The sequence below is a fragment of the Stegodyphus dumicola genome, chromosome 6 (genome assembly GCF_044657685.1).
Source record: "Stegodyphus dumicola isolate Sdum_Otavi_A_Nest chromosome 6, ASM4465768v1".
Lineage (NCBI taxonomy): Eukaryota > Metazoa > Arthropoda > Arachnida > Araneae > Eresidae > Stegodyphus > Stegodyphus dumicola.
This window is the reverse complement of record NC_140773.1, coordinates 93,909,546-93,923,854: the sequence shown is the minus strand read 5'-3', so window position 1 is coordinate 93,923,854 and position 14,309 is coordinate 93,909,546. Positions and strand designations below refer to the sequence as shown.

Here is a 14,309-nt window from a genome sequence, read left to right as displayed (position 1 = left end):
GTTATAGAAGATAAAAGTCTTCAAGTAATTGGGGGTACAATAGGTCTTTGAAACTAGAAGCCCCATTTTTTTTAGTAAAAGCAAGATTTGCCAATTATTAAATTTACAAAATATTAAACGCGTAGTATAAATAATGATTAAAATGGAAGAGAAACAAGATGTTTGTACATATTTACATTAAATCTTTTATCGTATTCATCCAACTATTACCTCCGATTAGAGTTTAAGTAATAATTATCATATCAATTGAGATGAGAATTTTAAAAAATGTAGTTAATACCAGCTTTTTTTAAGGATATTGAAGTTTTGAATAGAGGTGTTTTATTCTCTAAGATAATTTTGATTAAGTTAGTGACTTCCCCTTGTAAGTATTCGACACTACGGTAAATACTTTTCATTCTAAGGAGCTGAGCATGTGTGGTATTAATATTAGAGTGCCGATGGGTAAGTTTAATAGTATTGAAATCAAAATCTCTTGTCATAAATTTTAATATCTTTAAAATTCGTAATTTGCAAACCTAGGTAATTAATATGTCTTTGTTGAAGTTAGTGTTATTGAATTTTAAATATGAAGGATAAATGTGATCGTATTTTATTTGATTGAAGTTGTTGATGGCAATAATATCGTCCCTGTACCTGTAAATGTTACAGTAATACGAACGTTGTACTTGATATAACTGTTACTGGAAATGAAATTCCTTGGTGAAAGGTACAAATTATAAATCGCTGAACTAGTGCTAGTTCCCATCGGGATGCCGTTGATTTGTTTTAAAAAAAACATTATTAAATGCAATGTAGTTATTAAAAAGGACTTGCCATTCTCCTTTGGAAGTATTGCAATAAAACTGCCATTCTTCTTTGGAAGTAATAGTAATAATTCGTGGAAATAAATCTGATAGAGTTAGAAGACTTAAGAGATTTTAATAGATTTCTGGTAAATTTGAGATTCAATTTTAATGTTTTATATGAATTTTATGTCTTAGTTGAAAATTTGGGTTTTCGATCTGAAATGAACTAGGAGAACGAAACATGTTTTCCAAACATATAAATCGACATTTCGGAAGGTTTAATTCATTTTCCCTTGGTGAGTTCTGAACTGCGGATTCAGTAAAGAGAGATTAATTTTATAATTATTATAATTTGTATATTTTTATAATTTTGTATATTTTCCCTTTCGCATTTTTATTTTTCAAGTTTGTTATACCATCAATTCTTATTTTAATTTTGATATGTTTAGATATTATGTTAAACATCTCATACATGATTACAATAATGAATATAATTCAGAAAAATATTAAAATATCATTTATCCATTTCAGCTGATATGATAATCACCGGAGACATTTTCACGTGATAAGCTTGAGTTTGAAACACAGGAAATGTAGGATTTCGTATTACAGTATCTCTGTGAAGTGGGGTCATTTAGAATTCCCGCATCTGAAAACCCTCTTGAAATTACGGTATTGAGGAGGGTGCCATAACGAGATTAGGCCCATTGAAATGTGGTAGTATGATGGTTTCATTTATGATTTTCAGATTCTACCCCCTGAGAGAATTTGATTGCGCCACCAAAGGTGCAGCTGACTAGCTTACAATTATTTTTGAGGATCTTCCGTACGTCTATCAGCAGAAGTTGAGTAATATGCTACACTAACAACGCTGATCTGGAATAATATTCCTAGCATGTTCTTAATAATCTTGTTCTAGCATACAATAATTTTAATATTCCTAAAAATATGATCTGTAATCATTCATATTAAAACATGCATATAAATCGAAGGAGCTTCGCAAACATTCGTATTGATACTTAATTGCCTCTTTCCTATAGTTTTGGTTCAATCACTACGTAAATTTTCTGACAAATTATACACCCTGTCAGACTCCAAAAGGAGTAAACTAATCTACAATATAATTTATGTTAGTTCAATTTTGATATTTAGACATCTTTGAATTCTCCACTTGAAATATTTACAATTAAATAAGTACAAGTCTTAAATGTTTGCCTATAGTACTACACATGGATGTTACACATATCAGCAAACATTGAAAATAGTTATATTCTGATCAATTTCCAATGCATATCTATACACTTATTCTATAAATACATCTAATTACAGGTTATATTTTAAAGAATGTTACTATGCGTATCTTGTTATTATTGCTGCATCCATCAGATGGACATTTATCCGTAAGAGAAAAAAGTATGTTTCATATTAAATACTGAATGTAGCAATCCGCTTTGCTGATTACCACTTGAGCATAAGCAAACACTCATAGCATATAGTAAAAGGTTATTCGCTAACTAGACAGTGATTTTTCGAATAGGTAGTGATTTTTCGAATAGTAGTTTATATAACCTTGATTTCTGGCAGCTGCGTAGCCAAAATGGCTTAGTTTTTTCGAATAGTAGTTTATATAACCTTGATTTCTGGCAGCTGCGTAGCCAAAATGGCTTAGTTTTAGGTCTACAGAAGTGGATGACACTGACGCCAAAAATAAATGTTTATCCTTACATTTTCTCAGAAACTTGAAAAAAAAACTTATATTTTATATCTACTTATATTTTATAGGAGAAGCAAAATGATGTCCATCTTATATAAATACCATAAAATTCAGTGACATTCTTCTATTCAAAATAAGAATAATACTGTTTCATATTAAACTAGCTCATTACTGACCTATAACAGCGATAGTCCCAAAGCAGATTCACGTATCTACATTTAAAATTCCAAGGTACTACGTTATCTATTAGGTATGCCTGAAATGACAAATTTTCATTGCGAAATTTTTAAAAAACGAAATTTACAATTTGATGTACATGTCTGCTAATTTGCGTTACCATTTTTGTAAATTTTCTGAAATGCAACGTTTAAAAGATTTACTGTTTTTGTATTACTCTGCTCTATGAATATATATGAGACCTAAGGAAACTGACTTACAGTTTAGATCCAAAATCACACTTGCAGCTTTAGGTTTTGTCAAGTTTGTGTTAGAAGCAACGCAACGGTATTCAATCATAAAATCAGAACGCTGAACTTCTTGCAACACCATTTCGTTCCGCACGAATCCGCGGGATGTGATAGTGAAATTATTATCCACTAATACATTCCCTCGCCACCACTGTACAGATGGAGATGGATCACCTACATGTAGGGAAAGAAATATGTAAAATTATAAATTCGTTTTCAAAATATTAGAAAATAATCATTAGTGTATATTTTGTCACAGCTTCTAGTTTTATTTCTGACGAACATAATTTGTTTCATTTCCAGATTTTAAGGTTGAATAAAATTCATTGAGACATAATTGACAGTAATCTTAGTCAGAGTGCACAAATTACACTACTTATATTTTATACAGAAGACGAAAATACACTTTCGTAAATATGTGCTATAGAACTCAAATAAAAGACACAGAAGCTGATAAGATTCAAAATTGTCAGAATTAAATAATATGTTGAATGGCAACAATTATTTTCTCTAATTAGAATTTCATTGAAACCTTAGGCTCGAATGTGATAGCATATATATTTATTAATTAAAAATTTATTCCTGAATGTCCTTAAGTTCATATTTCCTTACAAAATCTCAAAGGTGACGAATTAGAAGTATAACAGTACGTTTTGCAGATTTTAGTTATTTCTCGCATTCTAAATTACTTTTAATTTGCATAATTGTAGCAAACACACATTTTATTGCGTCGTTTTATTTGGTTTTAATATTAGTGCGTCAGACATTAATAAACTACTTATGATGACATACACTGCAGGCCGTCCAAAATGCAATACAAAGAAGGACAAGGGCTAATAAAGCCAATTTATTTCAAAGTTTACGCACAGCATCAATGATAATTGACTTGAAATACAATCTTTTTGGAAGTGAGGAAGACGAGAAAAATCACTCATGAGTGTTGTCTCCACGTTTGTCAATAACGCTGCTATACGCTGTTGCATTTAATGAAAGAGACTTTGGATGTGTTGTTGGGGAATGGCAGCCCATGCTGCCTCCTCATGTAGCCAAAGTTCATCTGGTATACCCGCAGTGGTTCATGCCCAGCCAGGTGTGATCCAGTCATTGATTAGATGGGCGATAAATGTGGAGAACGGGCTGGCCAAGGTAGTAATACAATGTGATGGACTAAGCAAAAAGCTTGAACATATCATGCAATGTGTATTTGCACATTAAAATGTGGCCGCAGGTAAGCCCTGAAGATAAGGAACAAGAACAGACTGCAAAACCTCAGAGGTATAGCGTTGGTTAATTAGTGTATGCGTCATGCGTACTAGGGGCTGTGGGAGTAGAATTCAACACCCTCCCACACAACGATGTATAACACAGCAGTCGAGAAGGCTTTCTCCACGCTTTCTCCAAATTCAAATCCAACCATCATGGTACTGCTGACAGAAGAGTGATTCGTCGGAAAAAATAATGTCATGCCATTTGGATGCCTATCTCTTACGTTCAGTGCATCATTGCAAACGCAAACTCTTGTGGTTTAAAATTAAAGGTAAGAGAAGTAATAGATGTCTACTGGACAGTCCATTATATTGTCAATGGTGGCAAATTGTTCTTGCAGACCCGATTGTTTTGTTATAAGCTGCATTCATTGTGACATGGTTGCGGATGTGGCAGTGCATTCCATCACTTCATCTCCACAATATGCCTATCTTCCTGTGAAGTAGTTCGGAGAAGGGATTACAATTGCTCCTGCCCCATTAGTCTTTCCATCCTGCATCTATCGGTTCCATATTCACATGGCTGTTGCACGGCTACATCCGACACGGTAAATTATTTCCCGGAAGGCTGATTCGTAATACGGCTTCATATGCAACTGCTCTGCCTCAGCTGAACTCAGAAACGTGCTCGAGTTTTTCTAAGAGTGGCTCGTGTTTTTCTAAGAGGCATGCTGAAGCTACACATTGCCAAAAATCTCACTATAGAAACATTCAAATTATTCAAATGACAATTTTCCCTCTCATTATTAGGAACGCAGCAATTTCGCATGATGTGAGTTTGCGTTGAAATCGTAATCATTTGCACATGCCATCGTGGTATAACACAAGAAGTTTCATGGTGTTTGGATGCTTCCTTCAGTGCATTTGCTATTTGTGTGACATGTATGCTGTATTGAAGCTCTTACAAAACACATTTTGAACATATAAGAACGTCACATGTGGTATAAAGTAACCAACACAGAATTAATGAAATATTAAGAGAAGAAAAACAGTTGGAATCTACTGTTAACTCCAATAATTCGTGATAAATAATTGCACTGCATCACGTTCTTCATATCTTATTCTTTCATTCACTACGAGGTGATTCTCTCTACATGGCATAATTGAGAATTCTACTGTAACGAAATAACTTGCTCACTGTGTAGAGTCATTAGGATTTTTTTTAGAAGCCAGAGAGAGGAAAAATTAGCAACCGCCTTCGCTGGGAATCGAACCACGGACCTCTGGAATACCGGCCCAGCGTGCTACCGTTACACCACGAAGGCACGCCAGGGAAGTGGGAGAAATACCTTATATACTCCCCTTTTTAAAGGGAGACTAGGATTTTAGGGGACCTAGTCGCCAAATCCTGGGTGCGGAGAATTATCATCCACAACCCTTTTAGTTCGGGCGCCACTGTAAAGTCATTAGGATTTTTTTAGAAGCCAGAGAGAGGAAAAATTAGCAACCGCCTTCGCCAGGAATCGAACCACTGGCCTCTGAAATACCGGACCAACGTGCTATCGTTACACCATGAAGGCACGCTAGGGAAGTGGGAAAAATACCTTATAACTGTTTGTTTCGTTTCTGTCTATTTGTATGTATTGTCATGGAATTCTAACAGGGGAACCGAAATAGAGAAAGATTAACCACCTTTTGTACTACATATAACTATATTTTTGAAAGAAAAATAGGTAAGAGAAGTTAGTTTTTAAAGTTAGTATTATCTATGTAACTAAAATTTTCAAAGTCCTCTAAATTACTTTAAAGAAAATTTTATTCTCTTCCCAGAAATCTAAAATATTATGTTTTATATCGAGCCTTGGTACATTGTCAAAATTATTTAAAATGAATTCAATGTCAATTTCGGTACAGATAAGGTATCTATGTGTTTTTATTGCCAATTCTTTACTTTTCAAAAAGTCTTTAAATCGTCTTCATTTTCATCGCTTTCAGTAAAAGACTGTGTTTCCTTCTTTAGGATTGAAATAAATTTTTCCAAAAATTGCAATTTGTTCCAAATATTCTTTAAACGTAGCACAGCCTTTACGTTTTGCGACGTAGAAAGCAAAATTTGACTATTTACTTCTAGTTGACAATTGTACTTACTCTCAATGAATTAATACCGTCTGTCACTAGCCCTTTTTACCTCTCCTGACCAATTAGACAGAGATGCATATTATTACGCGGATATTACAATCCCTTTCTTTCATAGGGCGGCGCCGCACTGGATACTTCCTGCTGAGCAGTTGGTTTGTCTATTTTCCTGCTGAGCAGTTGGTTTGTCTATTTGCGATCATCCACGGATGTTTCTAAAAACAGTCTTTAGAAACATCCGTGGATGATCGCAAGCTGAGATGCGAAAAATATAACTCAGACTGATATTTTTCTTTAAAAATCATCTATACTTCTAATTCATTCAATTGAATTAAATAGGCCTTCTACAAGTAGTTTCATGTAGTAGTACAAGTATTAGTAATCGAGAAGCAATGTACATGTAAGAATGATAATTATATGGTCGACGTTAAATTAAAATATTGATAAGTTTGTTACGGTAATAAAATACTTGAAGATATACCGAACCGAAATAAACCGGTATTTATTTTTCGATTTAGTTCCAGTAATCATTCCTACCAAAATAATGGTTTTTTCCGGTTTTTCGCTTTAGTTCCGGCTCGAAGACCTGGTAAATAACAAATCACGTTCGTATGGCCAGATTTAATTAACTCTGTTTAAATCCATTAATATCTTTATCGTTATGCAGATACACAATTTAAAAGATCTAAAGATATGTTAAGTCGCTTCGATGAAGTAATATTATTATATCAAAGGAAGGTGTTAACAAAAATAAGCCCAATTTACAATTTTAACCTGAAATAGGTCTAAAATAGAAATGAAGCCTTATTAAAGGCATTCTCTGTAACTACTAACTGTAATACTGATCGTAATTCATGAATATGTTTGCACAAATTCACAAAATTCACTAAAATTAATATGCTCCACTACCAAAATTACTGGAAAACGCTAAGAAATTCCTACTGAAAGACAATGACTTTCAGGAATAAAGCATTTAAAGGACTATAATAATCACTTTATTTTAGAAGTTTGACTATTATTAAAATCATAAATAAATAGACAAAAGAATTGCCTAAATATCCTTTATTTTTTCCTATTTATGTAGGTGAAAGATGTATTTGAGGCTAATTTCTTTTGGTTTATATTATATATACTGATCATGTTTGCATTCAGATATTATGAATGTCCTTTACGTGGGTAGCTTGATTAAGGATGTTTCGTCTGTTTAATATCATCGTAGTTATGAGGATATATAATCTAAAATCTCCATGGAGATACTGACATTCTTCAACGGAGTATTATTTCTGTGCAAGAGAAATGCATTAACAAAACATCAAAGAGATGAAACTTGCCCTATTGCGAAGTCTGTAAATTCCTTTTGACCTAAATATCAATGTCCGATTTATATAAGACCTGTGAATATATGTGATCACTAAGGCTGAATTTCCTGAATATGTCCTCAGTTTGGAATGGGTTACTCAAAGGTTGTAAGAAATAATCACAAAAATATATATGTGTATTAAATCGCAAGTCTTTTAAAAGCAATTAGCAACACACTAAATCTACGTATTTCTTTGTGTTTATACTTATTCTATAAGTCTGTATTTCTGTATCTATATATTCACACTGCAAGATAATGAAAACAAAAGAAAACGAATAAAAAGTTCATAAAATTCAAAGTAAGTACAGATGTAAACTACAGTTATTATTATCTACTCATTTAAGTGCGCATAAATATGATATTTTTACGAATTTTATATTTAGTTAGATATTTTTAGTGGAATTATAATTAAAATTGTTTTATTTCCCCGTGCAATGCAGGGCGCGACAAACTTTAAGAGAAAGCTACGCCGGAAAAGTAAAAATACAAGAGCACGTTAACATTGATTAAAATTTATCTCTGTGATTGATATTTAATTCGAATAAATGTAATTGACTGCTAGATTAGCTGTAACCTTAATTTTACTCTTTTTGCTTTCCAGAAATTGCTAGAATTGTTTCGCGCGGCCGATTTAAAAAGCTATAAAAGGCCAGAGAGAAAATATCTCATCTCAGGGTTTATGACTGTTGTTGCGAGTTGTTAAGAGAGATTTAAAAATTTGTAGAACGAAGGTAATGGATGGCCTTCATGAGTGAAGGTTGTGTTTCTGTGGCTCAAACTGGTTTAACCACGGTTTATTCACTTACGTACCTGTCGAATTTTCACGAATCATGCCTAAGAAAAGAATGACGCATTCTCCGATTGATGTGCCTCACGCTAGACGCCTGATTAAAGAATTAGGTAAAGCTGATAAAGACTATCTATTTCGATCGACTGAATGAGATTGCTTGCCTGCAGAGAAACGTTCATGATGGCTACCCGCTTGACTATCTACTTGAATGTGCTGAGGAGAATTTTATTTTCCTCTTAAAGACGTTTGACAACGATATTCGGCCTTTTAAAAATCCTGATTGGGCTGACCGCTCTGCGACCCATTTGTTGAAGTATGTTCCCCCAAATCCTAGAAAAAGTGTCAGACCACCCATGCTGATGTTTAAAGTGATACTGCAAGCATCATAACTTCTAAATCATAATAATAATGCGGTAATCCTGGGTAGAAATAATAGTAATAATGGTCCTGCATAGAAAATCTGTAAAATTGTCTCCAGCTCCGAAGAAAGCTATCACTGCTGCTGAGCTTAAGACTACTAATATGGAAACTACTATTCCTATTTAAAATAAATTTGAAGCCTTACAAGCATTTATTGCCTCCGAAAATCTAACGGATTGCACTGAGGAATAACTTTCAAATTAAACTTATGCTTTTCAGGCGAAAACTGAAAAGCATGAGTTTAGCGTCGCTTATCTTCCTGAGATTGTCACCACACCACTTCAGTGAATCAGAGTAAAGAACGGGTACCGCTGAGCATCTGTCCCCGACCGGAAGTGTCTTGGAGTGAAGTTGAAGCCTTTTGACCCATCATGGTGTAAATGATTACACGGGAATATTAACGAGAGACAATATCACTATGATTTTTGATAGCGCTGCAAATCGCGAGCTTGCGCTCACTATTTTTCTTAAAAAGGACCTTCAGTTTAGTACGTTTCGACTAAAAAAGGACTCACCTCTTAAAGTTGTCATTAGAGGGTTATCAGAAGACTTCTGACGATGAAGACATCAAGTATGAACTGTGTAACGATGGTTTCCGAGTGATTAAACTCACTCAGTTTACTAAGAAAACAACTGCTGATTCAGAAGAAAAGCTGCCTGTATTTTTCGTGTTAGTGATACCTAATGATATAGCCAGGACTATTTACAAAAGGAAGACGATATTGAGCTTGCATGTTAAAATTCGCAAATCAGATCTAATAGAAGCACTATGATATGTTTCCGTTGTCAGCATTTTGGGCACGGACAATTATTCTGCAATAAGGGGTTACATGGGTTTCACGGGTTCAAAACATCGATTTTTTTGGCTTATTAAAATCTACAACATCTCTCGAATATTGTCCGAAAATTTCAAGTTGATCCGAGTAATAGTTTCGGAGATACAGCCTTTTGAAGTGGCGCGCTCAAGGCTACCTGGGCTCCGCTTGCCGCAGGTATAAAAAAGCAGCTGCTCGCCTATTGTTCATTTGTCCTTTATGGCTACTTTTCTCTTTTTCTAAGGGCAACTAGTTGGAATACTTCATTTGGTGATCACTTGTTGAACCACGAGGTTTATTTTGAGGTTATAAGTGTCCAAAGTAAATTATATTTAAAAATGCCCAAAGTTTCAAGATCTCAATTAGCGGACAGTGCTCGTAGAAAAGATCGACCCAAGAAACGGAGACAGTCGTTCAATCCTAAAAATCCTGAGCAGCATGATGATTCAAACATGAGCACATCAGCAAAAAAAATTGAAAGGTGAAAATAAAGAGCACGTGCCAGAGGAAGCCTCGCTCCAATATTCCATCATAGATTTTTATCTTGTTTTTTCATCGCTGTCGTGTTTTGAGCGGTGTTCAAACGTCATTGAAAGTGAAGGTGAAGAAACATTGTGTAATGGAAGAGTAAACTTTAAACGCGTTTTTCTCAAAACTGTGTTTTTAAAGTCGGTTGTCAAGATTTCTCGAAGACTACCCCACCGATCTCGATGAAATTCTAAACAGGTCTTCGAGATACAATTTACAAGGACTTGGACGAAGGATTTTGTTTTTCAATTACAACTATTTTTTTTTTCAAAATGCCATGAAATTTTTATCGAATTTTGCATTATGTAAAAACCGCTGTCAAACATTTAATTTTCATTTTTTTTCCTTCGTCCAATTTCTAGTTTGAAACACGGATTTTTTTTTTCACTTCAGATGATCCTGCTAGGAGCTCTGCTGTCAACACGAATGCACCTTTTTTCCGAGGGCTCGCCGGGAATGACGTCACAATGGCGGTGTTTTTAATATTTTTTTTCAAAAATTTCAGAAATTTTTTATTAAATATGTACTTTTAAGATAATAAAAAAATTGAATTAAATATTTCATTTATTATATGAAAAAAATCTTGAAAATACGCCGTTTTTACTCGGTGAAACCCATGTAACTCCATAAGTCACCGATATGTCTTAAGTGTGGCCGTAATCATCTTACCTACACTTGCACATTAAAACGAAGAAAATCCTACATGCGTAAGATGCCAAAAATCGCATGTAGCTATGTGATGCGAGGTTTTTCCCAAAATTTGTCCGAGGAAATCTAATGTTAATCAACACCAGTGTTGACTAAAAATCCCACTAAAAAGACTCTAAACCCAAGAATGTATCTTCAGATGTTAAGGCTACTGCGCGTGCATCAGTTACTCCTGAAAAAGAGGAATTCTCAAGAGGAAAACTTACAACTCGCATTTTAGTTCATTGACATGATAGAAAATCTGTAACTCGCCTTTCAGGATTTTCAGAACGAAGAATGGACTAACTCTCTCAAGTCAAGTGCCACCTCTCGAGCTTCGCACGTCTCTGCAGCTTCAAGGCAAACTCTCCTCTAGTGGTAGTCATGATTTGGCCCCCTTTTTTCAACTTTATGATGTGTAATTTCTAGATCACGTAATTTTCTACTTTTACCACCATAGTGCATCTGTATTTTATTGAGCCGGCAAAAACCTAATTTGATTTACTAGCTATGCACGCCATAATAAAGTCATGTCTCATGTCTCATCTCAGTTGTTTACTTAACTGCTGTATTTTTTTGTTGATCGGATTAGCTTTCTCTTCGCTGTGGATTGCTTTCTATTTAACGTTTTAATAGTTTAAAGTATAGGTACTGATTACATTGCGTGATATTGTGATATTGTACGAATATCTCTGAGGAAATTCCGGCTTTGCTATATTTCTTGTGGGAAGAATATATTTTATTAAATTTTTTAAATCGAACTTCTGCATTTAATCTATTACGAACTCGTATGCACGCAACAATATCAAGAACAGGGTCAGGTAAATGAGAGGAAATTTAGCTTCGTTTGTTAAACCTTCAGAGCAACTGGTATTTATCGAAGTAAAAAACAAGAAAAATTAGCAAAGCCCTCTCCATGCTCCGAACTCAGGACTTTCGAACTGCTAGCCTGAAGTGATTCAATTACAGTACAACAGCACGTGGCAAGGAGAGGAAAAATACCTTATGAAATTTACTAACTCTATATGAACTTCTGTTTGCATTTATATATCGTTAATTACTCGAACTAAAAACTATTCATTATTAGTATTACATTTCGGAAACAATATCTAAAAGAAACGTTTTTAGATGAGACAAAAATGACTTATCTGAAATAGACGTATTAGATACCTCCATCAACATCGCAAATCAGTATTAACGTGTCTCCTTCATTATAAGGCCCAATGACACCTCGCATGTGTTGACCGTATTCATCCATGATTATAGGATCTTCTGGGAGTACTGCATATGGACAAAAATTATACTTTTTCATTAAAATGTTTCTAAAATAGAATTAATTAGTTAGTTTCATTGTTGAAAGAAATCAATTTTTTTATACTATGAAAATGAATAAAAGAAGCATTGATGAATATATCTTTATGGAAAAGTATAATATTATAAATAATTAATCTGCAATATCCGTGAACAATAACTCTTTTAAAATATACTAGGTAAGATTATTTGTATATGGCAGGCAGCTATTATGTGCAAGGCTTATCTGCCTAGGACAGTTGTTGTCTTCATGGAGGATTTTCTCGAGAGGACTGGGTCGTATCACGTTATCATGGGGAAAACTACGAAAACCAACTATGCATCCCATTGCCTGGGATAGACACCGGGTCAACCTCCCAGCATTCCACGATCTTTAGCACTTAGCTACTGCTCGAGTTTATATCGTATTCCACTTTGTGCGACACACGTACACACACACACACAGACACGAAAAAGAAAAGAATGCTTACTTTCGATATTGCACTTCTTCTGGGCCCTCTAAAATTTTACGATTGCCATGAAGGTTTGTTGGTAGGTCATTTATCAAATATTTTAGAATGAAATTATTATAAGGAATATTTCTTACTTTAACAGATCTGTAGCTGATTTGTATTTTAGGCACTACCTGAATACATTTGTTAATGCAACAATATCACTAAAATTACTAAATTTATAGCACGGCCTTTTACTAAATGTTATAAATATAATTTCTGAAACCAGCAATACTTCGATCAAATCAAGTTTTCTAATGGAAAATGCATATTTATTTGAATAATGAATTATACAAAATTATTTAAATAGACAATAGAAATTAACAAATTGTTGAATAATAGCTTAAAGTAAGTATTTACCATAAATTTTAAAGCAAATTATTTTCTAGTGCATTTCGTTTGTTTTTATCAAAGATAGAATTCAGTTAGAGATTTATAAAACACATACGTATTATTTTGCCCATGCAAAATAATTTCTACAGGAATAAGTTTCTGGGATCATTATTCATTTTTGAATGTTGAAAACCTTTCTATTTAGCTTCCAAAATTAGTTGGTAAATTAAAAACAATTGTGTGTTAATGATATGAATACAGTGCAATGACTTCTGATGTAGGGATTTTGAAATAAATTTGTGAACATTAAAATTAAATAAAATGAAATTTAAATGAAAGTATATATATCATGTAACTATGCATATGACTTGCTTAGATGACAAAATCTTAACATAAATGCTTCATTACAGTATACTTTGTTGAACACTGTTACATGAAACCCTTGCATGAAAATGATGCAAAAGTAGAAATTATAATCTTATTATTAATCAATTGAGTATTCCTGATGTTATTATAAGGACAGTTTTGGTAGTTAAAATATCTATTACTAATTATTTCACTAATTTTAGTTCTACTGTCACCGGTGGTGCTCAAGGCCCATGCCAATGATAGACGGAATCTTGCTTTCCTTGACACGATAAAATTCGTGGACTTGATCAGATTAGGTTACATTAGATATATATGTGTTTGCATATATATCTAATTAGGCCTAATATGTAGGCCGAACAAGCGAGATGCTACAACAGCATACTTTGATAATATCTGCAGCATTTCATGGTCAATAAATTACAATTCTCGAAGGGCTGTCAATATTTTGCATGCAATATTAAAAAAAAAAATATGTACGCATATAATATTGTAAATATGTGCATATATTTGCATTTAGAATTACTTATGTATTACTCTTACTTACAATATGTAAATGTGACTTTTAGAGAGAAATTGTAACATAGAATTTTGATACAATTAAATTATTTAGTTATTTCTAGATACTTATGTAAATAAATTAAACACATAACTTTACGCAGTTTACACTATAAATAAAAAGATAGTTCAGTATAAAAATTAGGACAAAGGAAAAGGAAAAAAAATCGCCAAATGCAGTGTGTTAGAAAAGGTATATCATTAACAAAGTGTCTTTAAAATTCGAAGTAACGAACACATTAGATACCTGAAAAATACACACTGTGAATCTGTAAAACAAAAAAAAAAAAAAAAAAAAAAAAAAAAAAAAAAAAAAAAACAAGTTTTGATTTTTGGAAGC

At 33.4% G+C, this 14,309-nt stretch overlaps 1 protein-coding gene across 1 annotated transcript in view; it reads right to left on the bottom strand.

Moving 5' to 3' along the window:
- LOC118198089 (uncharacterized) overlaps positions 1–14,309 on the bottom strand; it is a 357,202-nt gene that overhangs the window by 211,053 nt on the left and 131,840 nt on the right. Inside the window, exons 8-9 of the mRNA XM_085819674.1 lie at positions 12,081–12,191; positions 2,940–3,143 (exon numbers count right to left, since the gene is read on the bottom strand). Coding sequence (XP_085675800.1) covers positions 2,940–3,143; positions 12,081–12,191 — 315 coding nt within the window. The remainder of the gene's footprint in view (positions 1–2,939; positions 3,144–12,080; positions 12,192–14,309) is intronic.